The sequence below is a fragment of the Piliocolobus tephrosceles genome, chromosome 18, assembly GCF_002776525.5.
Source record: "Piliocolobus tephrosceles isolate RC106 chromosome 18, ASM277652v3, whole genome shotgun sequence".
NCBI lineage: Eukaryota > Metazoa > Chordata > Mammalia > Primates > Cercopithecidae > Piliocolobus > Piliocolobus tephrosceles.
In genome coordinates, this window is record NC_045451.1 from 28,728,492 (window position 1) to 28,748,251 (window position 19,760).

At 37.9% G+C, this 19,760-nt stretch overlaps 1 protein-coding gene across 1 annotated transcript in view; it reads right to left on the bottom strand.

Moving 5' to 3' along the window:
• DCC (DCC netrin 1 receptor) overlaps positions 1 to 19,760 on the bottom strand; it is a 1,259,004-nt gene that overhangs the window by 95,566 nt on the left and 1,143,678 nt on the right. The window contains exons 23-24 of the mRNA XM_026455168.2: positions 15,136 to 15,298; positions 6,340 to 6,566 (exon numbers count right to left, since the gene is read on the bottom strand). Coding sequence (XP_026310953.1) covers positions 6,340 to 6,566; positions 15,136 to 15,298 — 390 coding nt within the window. The remainder of the gene's footprint in view (positions 1 to 6,339; positions 6,567 to 15,135; positions 15,299 to 19,760) is intronic.

Sequence of the window (19,760 nt, forward strand, 5' to 3'; positions counted from 1 at the left end):
GAAATCACCGGTCTTCTGTGTCGCTCGCGCTGGGAGATGGAGACTGGAGCTGTTCCTATTCGGCCATCTTGCTCCGTCCCCCACTTACTATTTGTTTAAATGTTTTTTGTTCTTTTTATTTTTTATCATATGCATGCATTTTTTAAAAAATTAACAGCATAATTAATACAATTTAAAATAAAAAATCATACTCGGAGAAGCTTCCACATAGGTGAAGTCATGGAAGCTTCCAAAATCGAACTCTGTCCACACATCCTACAAAAACTACACAGAATCATATAAAACAGATTGCAAACCTGGCCAGGCATGGTGGCTCATGCCTGTAATCTTACAACTTTGGGAAACTGAGGCGGGAGGATCACTGGAGGTCAGGAGTTCGAGACCAACCTGGCCAAAATGGTGAAACTCCATCTCTACTAAAAATACAAAAATGAGCTGGGTGTGATGGTGGCTCCCTGTAGTTCCAGCTACTCAGGAGGCTGAGGCAGAAGAATTACTTGAACCCAGGAGGCGGAGGTTGCAATGAGCTGAGACTACGCCACTGCACTCCAGCCTCAGTGACAGAGAGAGACTGAGTCTCAAAAATAAAAATAATAAAAAATAAACTATGCAAATATTATTCCTTCAGTAGAATCACAAAACAGAAAAGAAGATACATTTCAAATTTCCTGTAAGTACAAAGAGAAATAATACTTTCTAGCAAAGCTATTTCTCAAACTATAGCCACAAAGTCTTGGTGAAAAGCTGGTTATCTGGGAAGTCTGTATAGAAGAGAGAAGAGGGAAATAAGGATCACAAGATTGACCTGAAATCATCTACCAAAGAAGTACACCCTAATGGTAAAAATATTGACAAAGTTTCCTAGGATACCAGAGCATTTAAAAGTGTATGGGTTTTAAAATTGCAACCACTGCATGTGTAGCTCATGCCTGTGATTTCAGCTGTTACAGAGGCTGAGGCAGGAGACTGTTTTGAGACCAGTCTGGGCAACAGAGTGAGACCCCATCTCTAAAAAGAAATAAACTAAAAGAAATAAAATGGCAACTTTAGAAAAAGCATCGCTTTGGCCAGGCATGGTGGCTCATGCCTGTAATCCCAGCACTTTGGGAGGCCTAGGCAGGCGGATCATGAGGTCAGGAGATCGAGACCATCCTGGCTAACATGGTGAAACCCTGTCTCTACTAAAAATACAAAAAATTAGCCCGGAGTGGTGGCATGTGCCTGTAGTCCCAGCTACTCAGGAGACTGAGGTAGGAGAATCGTTTGAATCCAGGAGGTGGAGGTTGCAGTGAGCCGAGGTTGCACCACTGCACTCCAGCCTGGGCAACAGAGTGAGATTACATCTCCAAATTAATTAATTCATTCATTCATTATAAAAGAAAAGAAAAGCATCACTTTTTCGGAAAAAATTGTAGTGTCCAAAGAGTCAATAAAAGAGGAAAAAGAGCGTGAAACTAAAAATATTTAAAGAATTATGGGCTGATATTTCCAAAATTTGACCAAAGACATAAATAAACCTTACAGTTCCAAGAAATTCAGCAATCCCCAAACAGGATAAAACCAAAGAAATCCACACCAGACACATTAAAGTTCAGCTTCTTAAAACTAAAGACAAGAACAACAAAAAATATTAGAAGTAGTGAGTGGTAAACAACTTGTATGGGTAGAACAATTCAAAAGACAGCAGATTTCTCATCAGGAATCACGAAGGCCAGAAGTATCTAACACATTTTTCAAGTGCTAAAAGAGAACTGTCAAACCAAAGTTGGATTAACAATATCCAACAAAAACACACTTCAAGAATGAAGTTGAAATCAAGTCATTGTCCAATGAAGGAAAATGAAGAAAACATTAAAACACGATATATTGTGCTTCTCCTCGCCACCCAAAAAATGTAACTCTGGATCCAACCAGTTTTATTTTATTTTTTCTCAGATGGAGTTTCACTCTTGTCACCCAGACTGGAGTGCAGTGGTGCAATATCGGCTCACCGCAACCTCTGCCTCCCAGGTTCAAGCGATTCTCCTGCCTCAGCCTCCCGAGTAGCTGGGATTACAAGCATGTACCACCATGCCTGGCTAATTTTGCATTTTTACTAGAGAGGGTTTCTCCATGTTGGTCAGGATCATCTCAAGCTCCCAACCTCAGGTGATCTGCCCACCTCAGCCTCCCAAAGTGCTGGGATTACAGGTGTGAGCCACAGCTTCCGGCGGTAACATCGTTTTGAAATAAGTCATTTGACATTGTTGGGTGTCTGTGTGTGGGGTTTCAGTTTTGTATTTTTTTTTTTGTATTCTAAGAATAGACTGCTCTTGATATTACATGAGTTCATTGAAAACTTAAACAAAATTATTTTCCTTCTTCTTTTTTTGAAGCATAAATTTTTTGGTAGTAACACTTTGTGATTTGTCTCACAAACTTACCACCTGATATGATTTACCATTGGTCCAAATGAGGTTGGGAAATTTAAATACAGGATTTAATAGACATGTATATAAATCAAAGTAACTAATAAAAAGTTAAGTGTTAAATCAAATTGCCCATTTGGCATTATGTAGCTCTTTAATAGACGTTATTCACTGAATTGAACATTTTTAAAAATTGAATACTACCAAATGCCATATGCTGAAATTTACCTGTTCATCCTTCCTTAAGTGAAAGTAAGAAACTAATCCTGTGATGCTACTGTAGTGAAATTATACTAGGATAAATTCATTTCAAGAAAGTAAATTCTATTTATAAGTCCTAGAGATCAAACAGACCTGAACTCTTGCATTTCTTTATTGTAAACTTTCAAGAAAATAATTTTGAAATCTGCTAGATGTAGAAGAGCTATATCATGAAGCAATGACTTATCATCTTAATTCCTAGATATTTTAGTGGGATCCTCTATTTTTGTGGTTAGAGAATGAAGTAGGTTTTGTTTAAGCAGCTTACATACCAGCAGTAGGGAAGAATGAGTAAAGTAAAAAATTAACTCTCAATAATATTAGTTGTTGTTATTTACACAGCAATTGCTTGTTTCAGTTCTCTTTTCATAGCTAAAGTATCAATACTGTAAATTAATTTCTTGTTGTATCCAAAAGGCTAATTTCATGGGCACAAAACAAGGTAAGTGCTTACTTAAAAGTATTACATGAGTTAATTGAAACTGAATCAACGAAACATGAATTTTGGAGTCAGATTTTGATCCTGGCTGTGACACTAGCTTTTAAGTCTAGGCATATTATTTAACCTTTCTGAACTTTGGTTACTTGATTTACTATATGAAAAGAATGTTACAGCATATACCTCGAAGTATTTTGTGAAGATTAGGCAAAATAATGTGCAAAAGTCCTAATCATAGAATTAAACATACAGTAATCTCTCCTTACATAGTTATTGCCTACTTAGGAATCCCATTGTTAAATATAATGTTTCTTGGTAATGCTGTGCACTTATGGTGAATTTTGTTCTTTTTTTTTTTTTTTTTTTTTTGAGACGGAGTCTCGCTCTGTCGCCCAGGCTGGAGTGCAGTGGCCGGATCTCAGCTCACTGCAAGCTCCGTCTCCCGGGTTCACGCCATTCTCCTGCCTCAGCCTCCCGAGTAGCTGGGACTACAGGCGCCCGCCATCTCGCCCGGCTAATTTTTTGTATTTTAGTAGAGACGGGGTTTCACCATGTTAGCCAGGATGGTCTCGATCTCCTGACCTTGTGATCCGCCCATCTCGGCCTCCCAAAGTGCTGGGATTACAGGCTTGAGCCACCGCGCCCGGCCGAATTTTGTTCTTTTAAGCAGGACAGAAGAATACTTAATTTAACATGAAGTACAATTTGCAGGACTTTGAGGATTACTTTCCTGTTATTACAAAACTGGCAACAAGGTCCTCAAATTGAGGACAAATAGGCATAAGTACCCTTTTATTCTAAAGAAAACAGTCATCATTTGGGATTAAACCTTTCACGTCATCTCAGTATATAAAAGATGAAAGGAAAAGGTTAGAAGGATGTGTCTTAGAATTGGCAAAACCTCCTTAGGTCAGAGAGGCAATTCTATCCCTTCCAGTGGGAGGTGGAGGTGCTCTCCCCTCCCTGATATCCAGTCAAGAACAAAGCTAGAAGAAGAATCACTTGTAAACTATGGACGTTCCTGCAAAAGGAATTTTTCTGTCACTCCCCAGGTGAAAGTCTGTTTAGGCAGTGGGTTCTGTTCTACCCTGAGTCTATCAAAGCAGAGGAAAAAGTAATTGAAGAGAGCAAGGTTTATAGACAGCCAGTGGTAGAGTACAAGCTCTCTCACCATTGGGCCTGCCAAGGATATAGGAGATTCTTGTAGGCCAAGTGGGCATGTGAAAAGTTGGCTGAGCTTGAGTCCCCTTGCTGGAATTTCCCAGAGGCCTCATGAGGGAAGAGGAAGAGCTGTGCTAGGTGGTAAGCCTGGACTTGATGTCTCCCATTATGGAACTAGACCTGGTCTACAATGCCCCACAAAGTAGCGGTTACCAACCTTTTTGGCACCATGGACCAGTTTCATGGAAGACAATTTTTTCATGGACCTGGGGGCAGGGGGCAGAGTACAGTTTCAGGATGATTCAAGCGTATTACCATCATTGTGCACTTTATTTCTATTGTTATTACACTGTAATATATAATGGAATAATTATACAACTCACCATAATGTAGAAGCACTGGGAGCCCTGAGCTTGTTTTTCTGCAACTAGATGGTCCCATTTGGGGGTGATGGGAGACAGTGACAGATCATCAGGCATTAGATTCTCATAAGGAGCCTGCAACCTAGATCCCTCACATGCGCAGTTCATAATAGGATTCATGCTCCTATAATAATCCAATGCTGCTGCAGGTCTGACAGGAGGTGGAGCTCAGGAAGTAGTGGAAGTGATAGGGAATGGCTGTAAATACAGATGAAGATTTGCTCTTTTGCCTGTTGCTCACCTCCTGCTGTGTAACCCAGTTCCTAACAGGCCATGAACCAGTACAGGTCCATGGTCCAGGGGTTGAGTACCCCTGCCATAAAGAAGTCATACTTCTGTTTCAAAAGAGACCCAGAATTTCGATACCACATAGGGGTTAGCCCATGTGTCCATAAAAGCTGTGAAGAACTTCAAATGGTCATTTCTTCTCTTTCTCCTCCCATCCCCTCTTCACTCCATCCCTCTTCTCTCACATGCTCAGGAAAAGTGGAGGGGAGGTGAAAAGATGTAAGGGTGTTTCTGAAATAGACTTTGTTCCCGCTTCCTCTCAACTCCACCATTCCATTTCACCCCAATGTACTGGAGGATTGAGAAAACAAATTCTCCCCCAGTCCCCAGAGCCAAATGTCTAGCTAGGCATGAGAAAGGAGAATCTTTAGTTAAATTTCAGATTATAGTTTTCAATGGAACTAGACTGTCCTTCAATAACTGAAGTGACAAGGAAGTTAAAGATGCCTAAGACATCATTTAAGAGCTTGAAAAGAAATATTCAATAATCCAGGGTTAGCAATTAATACTTGTATTTCTTGTTTATGCAATTCTGAGCTGACAGAGTCCAGTAAGCCAGTAATGCATTCAAATAATTCACTTTAAAAACAGCAGCTCCTCATTCTATAATCACATCATGAGTAGACCAAGGGATTTTTTGATGAGAGTATTTGGCTGATGATTCCAATAAGCACTTAGATAATATGAAGACCCAGAGAAAGTGAACTATCTTACAATCATTTTTCAGTGTTCTTACTTATCCCTGGACACCAGTGATTGTTCTGCACCAGTTCATTGAACAGTAGGCTTTTTTTTTTTTTCTTTTTTCAGATCCCTGTGTATAACAACATAGTTTTCAGACAGAATCCCATCAAACTAGTCTGGGAATCACATAAAGTGACTATATGTGGATGACAGTTGATTTCCATAGTAACCAAGGTCAAAGTAACAGAATATTCAGTGTTTTGTACTTCAAGTGCCCTGATACAATTTTTAAAACAGGGAATTGACAGCAAATTTAGAATTAACTTTCAATTATCTATAGCAATAAGGAACTGGAAAATGTACAGATGGCTTCAAATTGTATTGCCTCGACAAAACATTTGTTTAACAATTAACAAAAAGCAATCAATCCATTTAGGATTCAAATTTCTATATTTCCCAACTGTCCTACTTCCAACCTTAGAAAATTCAAGAATTATTAAAATTATAAAAGAATTATTAAAATTATATCAAGCCACAGGATGATGAAGAAAGACACAAAATTGGTTAATCAAATTTATATTATAATGACATGCAAATTGGTAGGGAAAAATGGGTGAAAAAATCCCTTGGGTTCAGAATGGTATGTTTTCCCTAATGCCAGTGAAAAGGTAATTACCTGAATGAGAGGTGCTTTTGCTTCCCAGTTGGGTTTCTGACTGGCTGTGGCTGACTGGTGTGAGGTCTTGGCAACTTTGGATGGGAGAGTCCCTTCCTGCAGGGTCAGTGCCAGATGGCTTTTCAATATTTTTCATCTCCATTTCTTCATGATGGATCCAAAGATCAGGGGGTCGGAGGTCCTTCTGGCTGCCCTTCCTTTTGCCAGCACTGTGGGTGGCCCGTTTCCTATGGAACAAAGTTAGAAGGCAAATGTGAGAGCCTTCATTCAATGGCACTTCCTCTCTTTCATCAGTCAATTCAAGTTAGAAGCAGGAAAGGAAACAAAAGGACTCGCAGAATGAGCCTTGTGAAACCCAGGAATTGGCAGACTTGTCTTGGCTGCCTTTCCTCTCCCCTGCCTGGAGCTTCATCACATTAAAAAGGATGCAGTGCTGAATCCCCAGGGCCTCAGCTGCCTGGCAGAGAGCTCCTTACTCCAGCTTCAGTGGCTGCAGATTCATGCAAAGGTGATATTGGGTTAGATGGAGCCATATGCCAATCTTTGGAGCTAGGCATAAGGTACCTGACGGCAACATCTGTTTAGGAGATAAATGAGGAAGTTGCTGTGAAAGGGCAAATGGAAATAAAAAGGCCAGAATTTATGCCAATAGCTAAGATGAGGGCTTAGAAGAAAGTCTACACCTCAGCTGTACAATTTAATGTGCAACTGGGAAACTTGTTATTTGAAAACAAAAGGCTGCATGAGGACATTCTTAGGAGAATAAAACACTTTTGCCTTGGCATCACTGAGTGCCCAGATTCAAACACAGTGAGACACATCCTTTGAAAGGAGAAGAACACAGTTTCGAAAAGTATTTCACATGGTTCTTATTTGCTTCAGCAAGGCTTTAACAACAATAAATATATTTTTTGGGGTGATAATCTCTTCTTGAGGCTAGTGAGATTAAATATTCCCTGTGTGATAAATAAAGTAACACAATGTTCATGTTAGTCCTACAGCAGGAGGTCAGTAAATTATGATTTGCAAGCCAAATCTTCCCACAGCCTAGTTTGGTAAATAAAGTTTTATTGGAACATGGCCAAGTTCATTTATTTTTGCACTGCAATGAAAAAATTGAATAGTTGTGACAGATACTACATGACTCAAAAATCCTAAACAATGTATTACTTGGTCCTTTTCAGAAATAGTTTTTGACCCTTTCCCTCATTTTGTAACTGTTTAATCTCTACTTGTAACTTCTATTTCTTTTAAAATAATAACACCTCCTGAAAGAAATAATGCAAACCGTTAAAATCTAGTTTTGACAGCAGACCAGAGAAGCATCTACTTCCCAACTCCTTAATTTGCAGTGAACAGTTTATTATAATAACTACCTTCCATGGTTGCTCAACGGTTTATACAAGCTACTCTCAGTGAAAACACCTGTAACCTTTGCAAAGTCATTGGAGTGGCTTTGGTTTTCCAATGATGAATAAGTAGCTTTGTAAATATTAGGTAATTAATAAATATTTGGTAGTTAATTTGTTGAATTTTCCCTGATATTCTTTTTCTTTTCTTTTTTTTTTTTTTGTCTTTCTTGAAGTGTGCTGATGAGGATAGGAGATAAAGAACCCCAGACCTAGAATCTACTTTGTATTTTAGCAGAGAAAAAATAACACTACCTGCACTTTGCTGATTTCCTAGTGGTAGCCCCACAATGTTTTAAAACAATGGTCTAAAATGACTATTTTCCTGTGCCTAAGATAATAACTCACTGCTAACCATTTATTCCCTGAATTCATTTCTGCATACTTCACTTGCCCACAGCAAACTGCTCTGTGACTCACACACAGCTCCCTGTGTAATCTACTCCTGGTAACTTCATAGAAAATGTAGTGTCATTCTCAAACTTGGATGTTTTGCCCAGGAATCTCTCTTTCTAGAAGATCAAAATGCTAAATAACTTAACATCAGCATCTGTATGGCTGCACACAGAGAAGTGCCGGTTCCCAAATTCAGGAAAACATACTCAGGAAAAATACCTTATTTAGCTCAATATTTAAATAACCTGGAATAAAGAAAGTAGTCAAGATAAAACTGAAACCAGCAATAAATTACAAATTCTTTTTTCCCCTTGCTTACACGCATGCCTTTTTCATTTATTCATTTATTTGCTCATTTCTATGACTTCAGTACCAACCAGCCCCAGATGGCTTCTGTTTTTAAAAGAGTTCCAAACCTGGCAGAACCTTCTTGTATGTTGTGATTCATAATCTCCACTGGGGAAGAAATTATAATTCCTCATAAAATGAATAGGCATTTTTCTGCTGGATTTTAATCAGATCAAGACCATTTCTAAGAAGCTGCTCACCCATCTAGCTGACTGTCAGTCAAGAAGCTAAAGATCTCTAAACAGACTTTATTTCCTTTTTGTATTTATTCTAACCATGACCATCTAATCACTTTTATTTCCTATCATATATCTTATTAAAGGAGAAATCTTTGGCCTTGGAGAGCCTCTCCTTCTTTTGTCCCTCCAACCTCTACCACAGCAGGTTTGTAATAAAACTAGCATGTGCTCATAATTAAATTGTCTGAAATTTGTCTTAAAAACTATAGGAACAGTGGTCACCCTGACCTTCTGCCCATCGGTTGGTTCTTGACACGATGCTGCTCGTTGCAGCCCACGGTTCCTGCGTCTCACCATCAGATTCTTCAAAATGTGTATTCAGATGCTCCTAGTGCAGTGGTTGCCAAAGTGGGGTCTCTCAACCAGAGGCATCAGCACTGCCACTGCCTGGGAACTTGTTAGAAATGCACATTCTCAGGCCCCACTGCAGAACCACTGAATCAGAAACTTGGTTGCAGGGAGCAGTATGTCTTTTAACACTCTCCAGGCGAATCTGTCTAAAATTTAAGAAGCACTATCATAATGAATTACTTGGTTTTGTTTGTATTTTAAAGCTAGTTTTTCTATTTGACACAGAGTATTTCACATGTTTGGCCCCTCTGTAAATACCAAATATATCTTTTCCCTCAGGCACCAGTCATCTTTCTGCTTCTAAAATAGCCCTAGAATAGGAGAGTCTCCTTCTACCCCAGGTATCCTTGATAAAGGCAAAGCAAAGAACCCTCCCAGGCTCTCTGCTTTCTCCTTCTCACATCATGACAAAACTTTCACAGCATGGGCAGGTACCGCTGCTCTATTTTTTGTTTTGTTTATTTAATTTCTGCCCACTGTGCCTTCAAAATCCTACTTACTTACAAATGACTTATTCTTTAAGTTTCCTTTCCAGTCTCTCCTTAAGGACTGACCATCTCAGGTCACTGTAATCTTAGAGTATCTAAATCATTCCCCTCATCTCTCTCTATACCACTCACCTTGGCACTGATCACTGTGTGTCTTATTGAGCTGTCCAGCTGCTCGCTTTGTGATAATTCAATTCCTTTGGTGATAGTGGAGCAAACTCTAATTTCTTCAACATCATCCATTGTTTTACAACACTTATTTATTTATTCAATCAATATTTATGGAAGATTTATGTGTCAAGAAATGTGCTAAGTACTACAAATGTAAAGATGGGGGGAGGCACTGAAAGCTTAAAAAATGATTTTAACATGGCATGGCTCCTGGGAATTTCTGCATTGTTAGAATGAGGAGCATGCAGTGTGGCATGACAGGTTGTGCGCATGAAAAAGTAGAAGGGACCAAAACATAGGAGGCCTTGGCCCAAATAGATACATTTTTAATAATATCAAGAAGTCAATGGGAAATTGCAAAAAGATTTTTAGCTTGAGAGTTAACATTAATCAGATTTGTTACTTTGTATGATGCAGATCCCATATAAAGCACACAATAATTACTTGAATTAAATAATAAGAACTGCTTTCAATTACTGACATGCAAGTATTTATCTGAAAGCTTCTTCTCTGGTTCTGTATTGGTTTACCCATTCCTTACTTTATGCATAATCTAGTACTCTAAGGGGAGTTTTTTTCCTTTTCACTTTTAATTAGTATGTTGGGGAAGTGAATGAGTAAAAACCAACATTGATTGAGTGTCTATTTTATGCAAGACTGTGTCCATTCAAGTTCTAAAATCCAGCTATTATACAGGTTATTTTGGCACATCATAATAAATTACTAAGTTCCCACTATGGACACGGGAATCGTCTACTAAAGTTGTTCACAACTTTATTAGGCAGATGAATAAAGAGTGCTATACTAATTCCAGTGGTTAAGACATGCCCATCATCTGATAGGGACTGAGGCAGGAACATTCTGCCCCACCAGGGGTTTGGGGAAGTCTTCAGGAAGGAAGGAGGCTTGAAGTGAGTGTGAATAAGTAATTACAAGTTAATCAGAAAAAGATACATCAATAAGTATAAACATTTTTCTGCTTTCTTTCCAAATCTTTTTCAAAGGCTTCTAGACCCTAATTGTCCATTTTGATTATTTTTATTCCACTAACTGCTATTAAAAACAAAACTAAAATCTTGTATTAGAAACCCAGGTTAAATTTCAGATACTCAAATATATCTCAGAAAAAATTCTGAGATGGAATTAAGATATACTGAAGTCCTAAGGTAGTTGATACTTCAAATATCTACAAGGTGAATATTGAAAACCAATTAAAATGCTAACAAGTGAAAAATCAGTGAAAGTGACCTATAGTACTTAGAATACTGTAGATTTCATTTAAGAGCTTAAACATGTCATCGTAGTACTAAAAATAATTATTTTTGTCAAGATTTGAATGCATACTAATCTTTAAAACTTGCTATCTACATGTCAAGTCAAATAGAAGGCCCAGCCAGCCAGTGGTTCTAACGAGTACACCTTGTGTTTTATTTACATGTTTAAATTTAAAGCATTCAGACATGACTGCAGATCACCTACCCAGGTAATTGCCTTAGAAATGTAATAACCAGGCCAGGTGTGGTGGCTCATGCCTGTAATCCCAGCACTTTGGGAGGCTGAGGTGGGCGGATCATGAGGTCAGGAGATCGAGCCTATCCTGGCTAACAAGGTGAAACCCCATCTCTACTAAAAATACAAAAATTAGCTGGGCGTGGTGGTGGGCACCTGTAGTCCCAGCTACTTGGGAGGCTGAGGCAGGAGAATGGCGTGAACCTGGGAGGTGGAGCTTGCAGTGGGCCAAGATTGCACCACTGCACTCCAGCCTGGGCAACAGAGCAAGACTCCATCTCAAAAAAAAAAAAAAAGAAAGAAAGAAAAAGAAAAGAAATGTAATAACCATGCATTCTAGATCTTCTGGATTTGCTCAATTTAATATATTTTGTCTTTAGTATCTGCAGATAAATTCTAACTTATAACATGTGTTCCGTATGTTGGGCAAGAAAATATTATTGCCTTATAAAAAGCAGAGAAACAGGGACAAAAATCAACTTAAATTTTGTTTCTTTTTTTCTATTTTGAGACAGATCTCACTCTGTCATCCAGGCCAGAGTACAGTGATGCAATCATGGCTCACTGCAGCCTCCACGTCACAGGCTTAAATGATCCTTCTACCTCAGCCTCCTGAATATCTGGGACTACAGGTGAGCACCACTATATCTGGCTAATTTAAAATTTTTTAGAGATAAGGTCTCACTATTTGGCCCAGGCTGGTCTCAAGCTCCTGGTCTCAAGCCAACCTCATGTCTTGGCCTCCCAAAAGGCTGGGGTTCCAGGTGTTCCCAGCCTTAAGTTGTCATAAAATATAATTTTTCTGTATTAGATGTCATATGATAATCTCACTAATAGAAGCTGTGGAAGGGGTCTCTTCAAAGTATAGTAGTAAAAAAGTTTAACAAATAACTGAAAAGAAATGCAAAATTATTTGTATTTCCTATTAATTTAAAGTTTAAAGCTACCATGCGATTCTATAAATTAGAAGTATTGCATGGGAAATTTCTATGTTTTAAAGGTAGAAGATTGTTACCTGGCTCTGGACAATTCAATCAACCAACAAAAAAAGCTAAAGAGAATGATAGAAAGCATTTAGTCCAAATTATCATTATACTTAAAGAAATTGCCACCCAAGTATGAAGGGTCTTCATTTAGGTGATATAATTAGTTTATTTAAAGAAGCAGTAGACCCAGAACTAGAACTTGTGTACTAACTTTCATTAGCTATTTTATGTAATAAAAAGGAAATCTTACCCACCACTCTGAATCAACTGGATAGCCTAATTGTTAAATATATATATATATATATATATATATATATATTTTTTTTAAAGGATCAGGTTTATTAAATTCATAGACACTTACCTGAATAAGATATTACTGAGAGTCCACATAACCTTTTCAATTCACTTGGATGTAATTCAAGTACCCCAACAAAACTCAAAGAAAAATTTATATTCTCTAGAACCCCAAAAGAGATATTGAAGTAGCTCATGAATGTGTTTTCTACTTCACTTTATTAATTATGTAAAAGTCCAGTTTTCTAAAAAATTTGGAGGGAATCTCATTTCTGTGTCAGATTGGAATTGATTTTGCTTTCACCTGCATTATCCAGTTTGTTCTGAAGGGCTCAATTGTGGTGATGCAGAGGAGTAGGGGTCCTCAATGGAACAAACAACAAAACTAAACTATAGTTCAGAAATAACTTGAAGGAAACATTTTATTTCTCTCTATGAAAATAACGCACACAAAGGGATGAAAAATGAATGCCAACGGATCTGCTACCAAAGAAAGATATGAAACAAAGTGTGAACCACAGGTAACTATTAAAAGACTTTCAGAGTGCAGTAAGGAAAAACCAAACTGACTGTAAAACTGTTTTTGGATTTTCAGTCATTAATAGAACCATTTATTCTTTAATTCAGTCCCTAATTTTAAAAACAAGTCATACCCAGGGCTCAGTGTCTCCTCTTTCCAAATAAAGCCCTGAAGCTTTTGCCAAAGTGCTTAGAGTGGGATTTAAGATGATTTGAGATTTACTCAACATGGCACCAAATCCCACTTTTGCACATTGAGAAGACTGTTTTTTTCTCTGTGGAGAAACAAAATATTTCCAGGAATCCAGTTCATCAGGTCAATCTAATGCTTGAACATTCTTCTCACAGAAATGACACAGGGGAAACAAAAAAAAAAAAAGAAAAAAACGGATCAAAACCAAACCAACTCCAGATAGTTTAGTTACATTTCGCTAGTTTAGTGAATGCTTCAGTGTCTTGAAAGCAGTTATATGGTAGTCTGGGTGTGATTTTGGTGCCTCCTCCCCACCTTCTTTTATGTGAGAGTTACTGCTTCACAGACCTGCTGCCTTGATGTTCCACTGTTCCATGATTGCACAACCCCTTTCCTGAAAACACAGTGCCAACAGATTGTTCAATGCCTTATTCAATTAATTACTTCCCCCCCAGAGCCTTATTAACTGCCCGGCACTGTGGAAGCTCTGTGAGTGTGATTATGACTTCCCAGAATGCTCACACATGAGGCTGGCCCAACCAAGCTCACTCTAGCAGGTTTCTTGCTTAGACACAATGGACCAGCACACCGGCTATCACCAGCTTCAAACTAGTCAAATCTCATAAATGCAGCTGGATAGAAAATGTGTCCTGCCATAGAAATAAATTAAATACAAAGCCTGCATCTACACCCCATGTTACTTTTTCGGTATGTATATTTTCCCCTGTTCTCTTTCTAAACACGTCACTTCAGAGTGCTGGAAGGTAAACTAGAGATCTACAAATGGAGTTACAGGACGTAAAGAAAGACAGTCAGAGAAAGAGAGAGAAAGTGAAAGTGTGAGCCATTAGCAAGAGAAGGGGGAACATTATTTGCTGGAGAATCTTTTCCAGCGAAGTGTAAAGTATACAGTTTTCAAACCAGTCACCTATGAACCCATACCTCAGGCTCTCAGAAGTAATGTTATGCCTGAGGCCAATGGAAAAGTCTAAAACCAAAACCTAAAACTCATGGAAGAGCCTAAGATAGTCAACTCAATGAGAGAGTGTAGCTGAAAAAGACACATCAGGCTGAATTTTCAAAGGACTAGAAGGGCAAACAGGCAGAAGATGACTGGGAGATTATTGCTGACTCCCAGCACTGGCTGGCACAGACTAACAGGCAGTTACAGGGTGTTGCTGCAAGGATATACACTGAATAAAAACCACTTTTCCATTTTAAACTTTGTACTTTGATGTATCATTCTCTGCACGTGCTAAAACCTAAAGCTGCATAATATGAAAATGTTCTTAAACCCCTCAACACTTCTAATTTCTGACAATTAACCACAGAAAATAAATTTGAACCATTTTGAATCTCAGAACTCTTTCTTCTTTCTTAACTACTGCCTCCAAACTAAGCACCCACAGGATTGTAACTGTACAGAGTTTGGCATTCTATGTTTAGTCATCTATCCACCAAGCATTGATTAACTGCCTACAGAGCTCCTTGTAAAAAGTGGTCAATAAATGCACACAGAGAAACGTATTTCTCAAATCTTGTGTACGTGATTTCAGAGAAGGCCAGAAACAGGGGCATGGTGGAGTCTATTCTCTAGGTGTTACCTAAGGGACACCTGCCCTCACTTGAAAATGAGAAGTGGTCAGAGAAGTAAAAGCAAACAGAAATATAAGTGGGTCCCAGATGGATTTTGTTTGTTATCATATCTGCAAGTCAAGTCTAGCCCTCACTCACTTAATGATAGGCTTGGAATAGACAAAAAGGCAAGGTTTTGCCAGGGTCAGGAAATAAGGACATGGGGTGAATTATGAAAGAACACAGGAAGAGGGCCATCAAAAATATAACCCCAAAAGACGATGACTTCTTTCCTCTTGGGAACCAGCTGTTACCTACTTTCTCTGCTGGGCTGAAGAGCGTCGGGTGCAAATCACAGCCACGATGACCACTGCCAGCACTGTGATGACACCAACGGTGACCACGATGATCACAAGCAGGTTGCTGTTCTTCTGAGGAGTGACGCTGCCATGTGGAGGGTGCATCTGTCCAATTGGTGGCTCTGGGAAAGGACAGGAAAATGGAGTTCAGGTTTAGGAGGATGTGGCAGAAGTGTTTATCAAGCTCTCTTAGGATGTACAAAGTTCCTAATGTTCTGGGCTTTTCTGAACTTAAGGGTGGTGATGGGAGTTTGAGGGAAGCAATGAAAAGATGAGAGGAAACACTTACACTATTTACACAAGATAAATGAAAATCTATGTCTACACAAAAAATCTTATAGACAAACGTTCATAGTAGCACTGTTCAGAATGGCCAAAAGTGGAAACAAGCTAAATATCTATGGACTGACAAATGAATAAACAAATTTGGTATATATATATGCGCGTGTGTGTGTATGTGTGTGTATATATATACACACACATGTATATATACATGTACTATATATATGTGTGTGTGTATATATATGTGTATATATCCCTATGATACAATATTACCCAGACATAAAAAGAAATGAGCACTAATACCTGCTATAATATGGATTAACTATGGAAACACTGTGCTAAGTGAAAGAAGTCAGACACAAAAGGACATGTATGATTCTATTTATATGAAATATCCAAAATAGGCAAATGCAGAAAGACAGAAAGTAGATCGGTGTTTTCCAGTGGATGGAGAGAGGGGTGAATGGGGAGGGATAGCTAACAGATACAGGTCATACTTTTGGGATGATGACAATGTTCAGGAACTAAACAGCAGTGATGGTGGCCCAAGCTTATGAATACACTGAACACTGATGAATTGTATATTTTCAAAGCATGAATTTATGGTACATGAGATAACATCTCAATAAAAATAAGATTAAGCTTTCCTGTTGAGTGAAAGGTAGGGAGAGGAGGAGAGATGATACTTTGTACCATAAGAATTCCTGAGTGACAAGAACCAGAGAGGCTATGGTTTATGAGGAAACACTATTTATTTGATGCTGTAAAGGATAAACTGCTTGATACCAATCACTCACAATTTACCACCATTCCTTTGAAGATGCCATCTATAAAGCAATTTAATTTTCAACCTGTCAAAAGTGTATGAATCCCACTTAAAAGCAGCCAATGGGTTCAAGAGTGCCACAAAGTCCTAATACAAATGTTTTCCTGTATTGTATCATACCACGTGGCAGAAATTAAGCAGGTGGAAAATAACAGAATAATAAAACATCTGTGATGAGTTCCTTGCCTAAATAAGAATGGCTAATGACCCTTGATATAGCTTTCTTAAGTCCTCAGTCAATGATAGATCAATTAGAAATACTCTGTTATATGTCATGTTTGTCATTACAAGTTATACATTTCTTAAAAATTAAATATTAGGTTATATTATTTACAAATAATTTAGAAAGTATCAAAAAGCAAGGAGTTTGTATGCTTTTCTATACCTAAATTTGATTATTTTTCTTTAATAACCTATATTAATTTTCTAAACCCATTGAGCAAAATATTTACACCTTCTGAACCTCAGTGCCTCAATCTGTATAAACAATATAATATTTATTGTGTGCAGTTACTGAGAGAATTAGAGAAAATACATACAAAACAACCATCTCAGCACCTAATACAGAGGAAGTGCTTATAATAAAATTACATGACTAAAGCAATAAATAAAATGTTGCCTAAATTTATAATCTACAATAGCATTTGGGATACTTACGGTGTAGACTTCCAGTCTGTAGAGGTTTTTTTTGTTTTGTTTTGTTTTGTTTTTGAGACAGAGTCTTGCTCTATCGCCCAGGCTTGAGTGCAGTGGCACAATCTTGGCTCACGACAACCTCTGCCTCCTGGGTTCAAGCGATTCTCTTGCCTCAGCCTCCCAAGTAGCTGGGATTATAGGCATGTGCTACCATGCCAGGCTGGCTAATTTTTGTATTTTTAGTAGAGACGGGTTTTGCCATGTTGACCAGGCTGGTCTCAAATGCCTGACTTCAGGTGATCCACCCGCTTCAGCCTCCCAAAGTGCTGGGATTGCAGGTGTGAGCCACCGCGTTTTTAGGAATAATATTGATGTGGTTTGGTTGTGTCACTACCTAAATCTCATCTTATAGTTCTCATAATCCCCATGTGTCCCAGAAGGGACCCAGTGGGAGCTAATTTAATCATGGGGGTGGTTACCCGCATGCTGGTCTCGTGATAGTGAGTTCTCACAACAAGATCTGATGGTTTTATAAGGTGCTTTTCATCCTTTTGCTCAGCATTTCTCCTTGCTTTCCTTCCCCATGTGAGGAAGGATGTGTTTTCTTCCACTTCTACCATGATTGTAAGTTTCCTGAAGCATCTCAAGTCATGCTGAACTGTGGGTCAATTAAACCTCTTTCCTTTATAAATTACCCACTCTCAGCTATATCTTTATTACAGAGTAAGAACATACTAATGCAAATACTCATTGTGATAGCTAAATTAACCTATTCTCACAAGTTAATATAATAACCCAGTACTTGCCTCAAAATTGCAATGTTTTGACAAGTTGCGTAAGAATCATTGCTTTTGTTAAAAAAAAAAAAAAAGTCGTCAAAACTTAAATAAATTGTAGCTGATTCATTATTATTGGAAACAGAAGTACTTCTGATATAAGTCGAATCTTAGAGAAAAAAAACTCATCAAAAGTTTTTAAATAATAGCACTTTCTGTTTAAAACAATTATGATTACAAATGAAAGAAATAGGATTTCCTTGAAGTAATTTTTACACTTACCATAAAAGAATGAAGCACGAAATGAAAGGTCAAAACTCCCTTTTTTTCAGTTTTACTTATTATTTAAAAAGTTATTTTACAGTAGTATCTCATTATGCCCTTTTTGTACTTAATAAGTTAATAGATTGGAATAAATTAACCTTTTATGTGAGAACTTACAAGGAAGACAGAGATCTAAGATTTTTATAAGCATGACTTAAATTTAACAATTCACTGTTTCTGACAAACTGAGCTTGAATTGTACATAACAGTACCTCTTGTCAACATTTTTAAAAGCATGGTAAACTGAAATTACTCAAATTTCTACTCCTATTTCTTTCTTTTCACTCTAGAAGACAACATGTTCCAAGTCAAAAAAGTAACTCTGAATTCTGCTGAGTACCAGTGAGATTATATTGATCTCATTTGCCTGGGAGAGTGGGGTTCATGAAGACTCCCATTACAAATCTTTGATTGCAGGCCTTTATGACTTCCTCATAAAAGTTCCCATCAGTTTAAAATTTGGCATTCAAGGTCTTTCATTAATCATCCAATCTGAAAACAAAGGCTAAATAATCAGATTACCTGACATCAAGCGGGCAATTACAAGTCAAGTGCAATGGTGTCTTTAGTTGCAGTCAATTCTTGTTATTTGCAGGAGTTTATTTATCTTGTTATTTGCAGTGTTTTATAAAGTTGCCACAAATGCTAATTAGTGAATACTGAATGATTACTGCTAGAGGAAACACAAGGTTAGCTTCCTGTGAGCCTCTGATCACACTGGTTTATCAACCAATTAATATATACTTTGTTTTTTGTGTGTTTCTGTTTAAATTCATCTTATTTAATATATAATGTTGATTCATTAATACTGAAACATCCAAAAGCAGCACTATAACTAATGCTTGAACAAAGCTTTTCAAAATTTGTAGAGAGAACATATTTTCTCCGTGAGTCACATCACACCCTTATTGTGTTTAGGAACCTAGAAATCACTTCAGCACTACATTTTGGGGCCATTTTAAACAGTGAAGTCACCAACAAAAAGAAAAAAAAAAAATGGAAAAATTGGCATAAACATACCATAAAAGGGGCACTTTCTTATAGTATGAGGGCTGAAACAAGAAGACAGAGTGTACATTTTTTCTGTCTTAGGTGGTCACATGAGCATTGGGCAACCCAAAATTTTTGCAGCTCTGCACACATCCATGAATGGCCATGAAAGCACTGTGATAATTGATTTGGGGGTTACAAATAAATTTTAGCATACAGGTAAACTCACAATTTCAGATTCTGCAAATAATGAGGATCTATATCTTAATACATCAAAAGACTGCTACAAATTAGAAACAAATTTTAGAGCTCCCAAACCTAGATTAGTGCAGTTAGGAGATCTGGGAGGGAGGCTGGCTCCAGAAGGGGCAAGTGACATTGCCCCCTTTCCGGCTTCAGTGAAGTCATTCAAAGACTTGTAAATATCCCAGAGGGCACTGTGATGATTTAATGAGATAATGGTTGCACCACAGTGATCACAAGCCCTGTCACAAAGTTGGCACTCGTTAGACATTATGATGTGGCTCAATGAATTTTTTTTTTCCTTTCTTAGAAACAGGGTCTCACTCTGTGACTACTGTTAGAGTGCAGTAGCACAATCATAGCTCACTGTAGCCTTGACCTCTTAGGCTCAAGCAATTCTCCCACCTCATTTTCCCTACTAGCTAGGACTACACGTGCATGCCACCATTCCAGGATAATTTTTATTTATTTATTTATTTATTTATTTATTTATTTATTTATTTATTT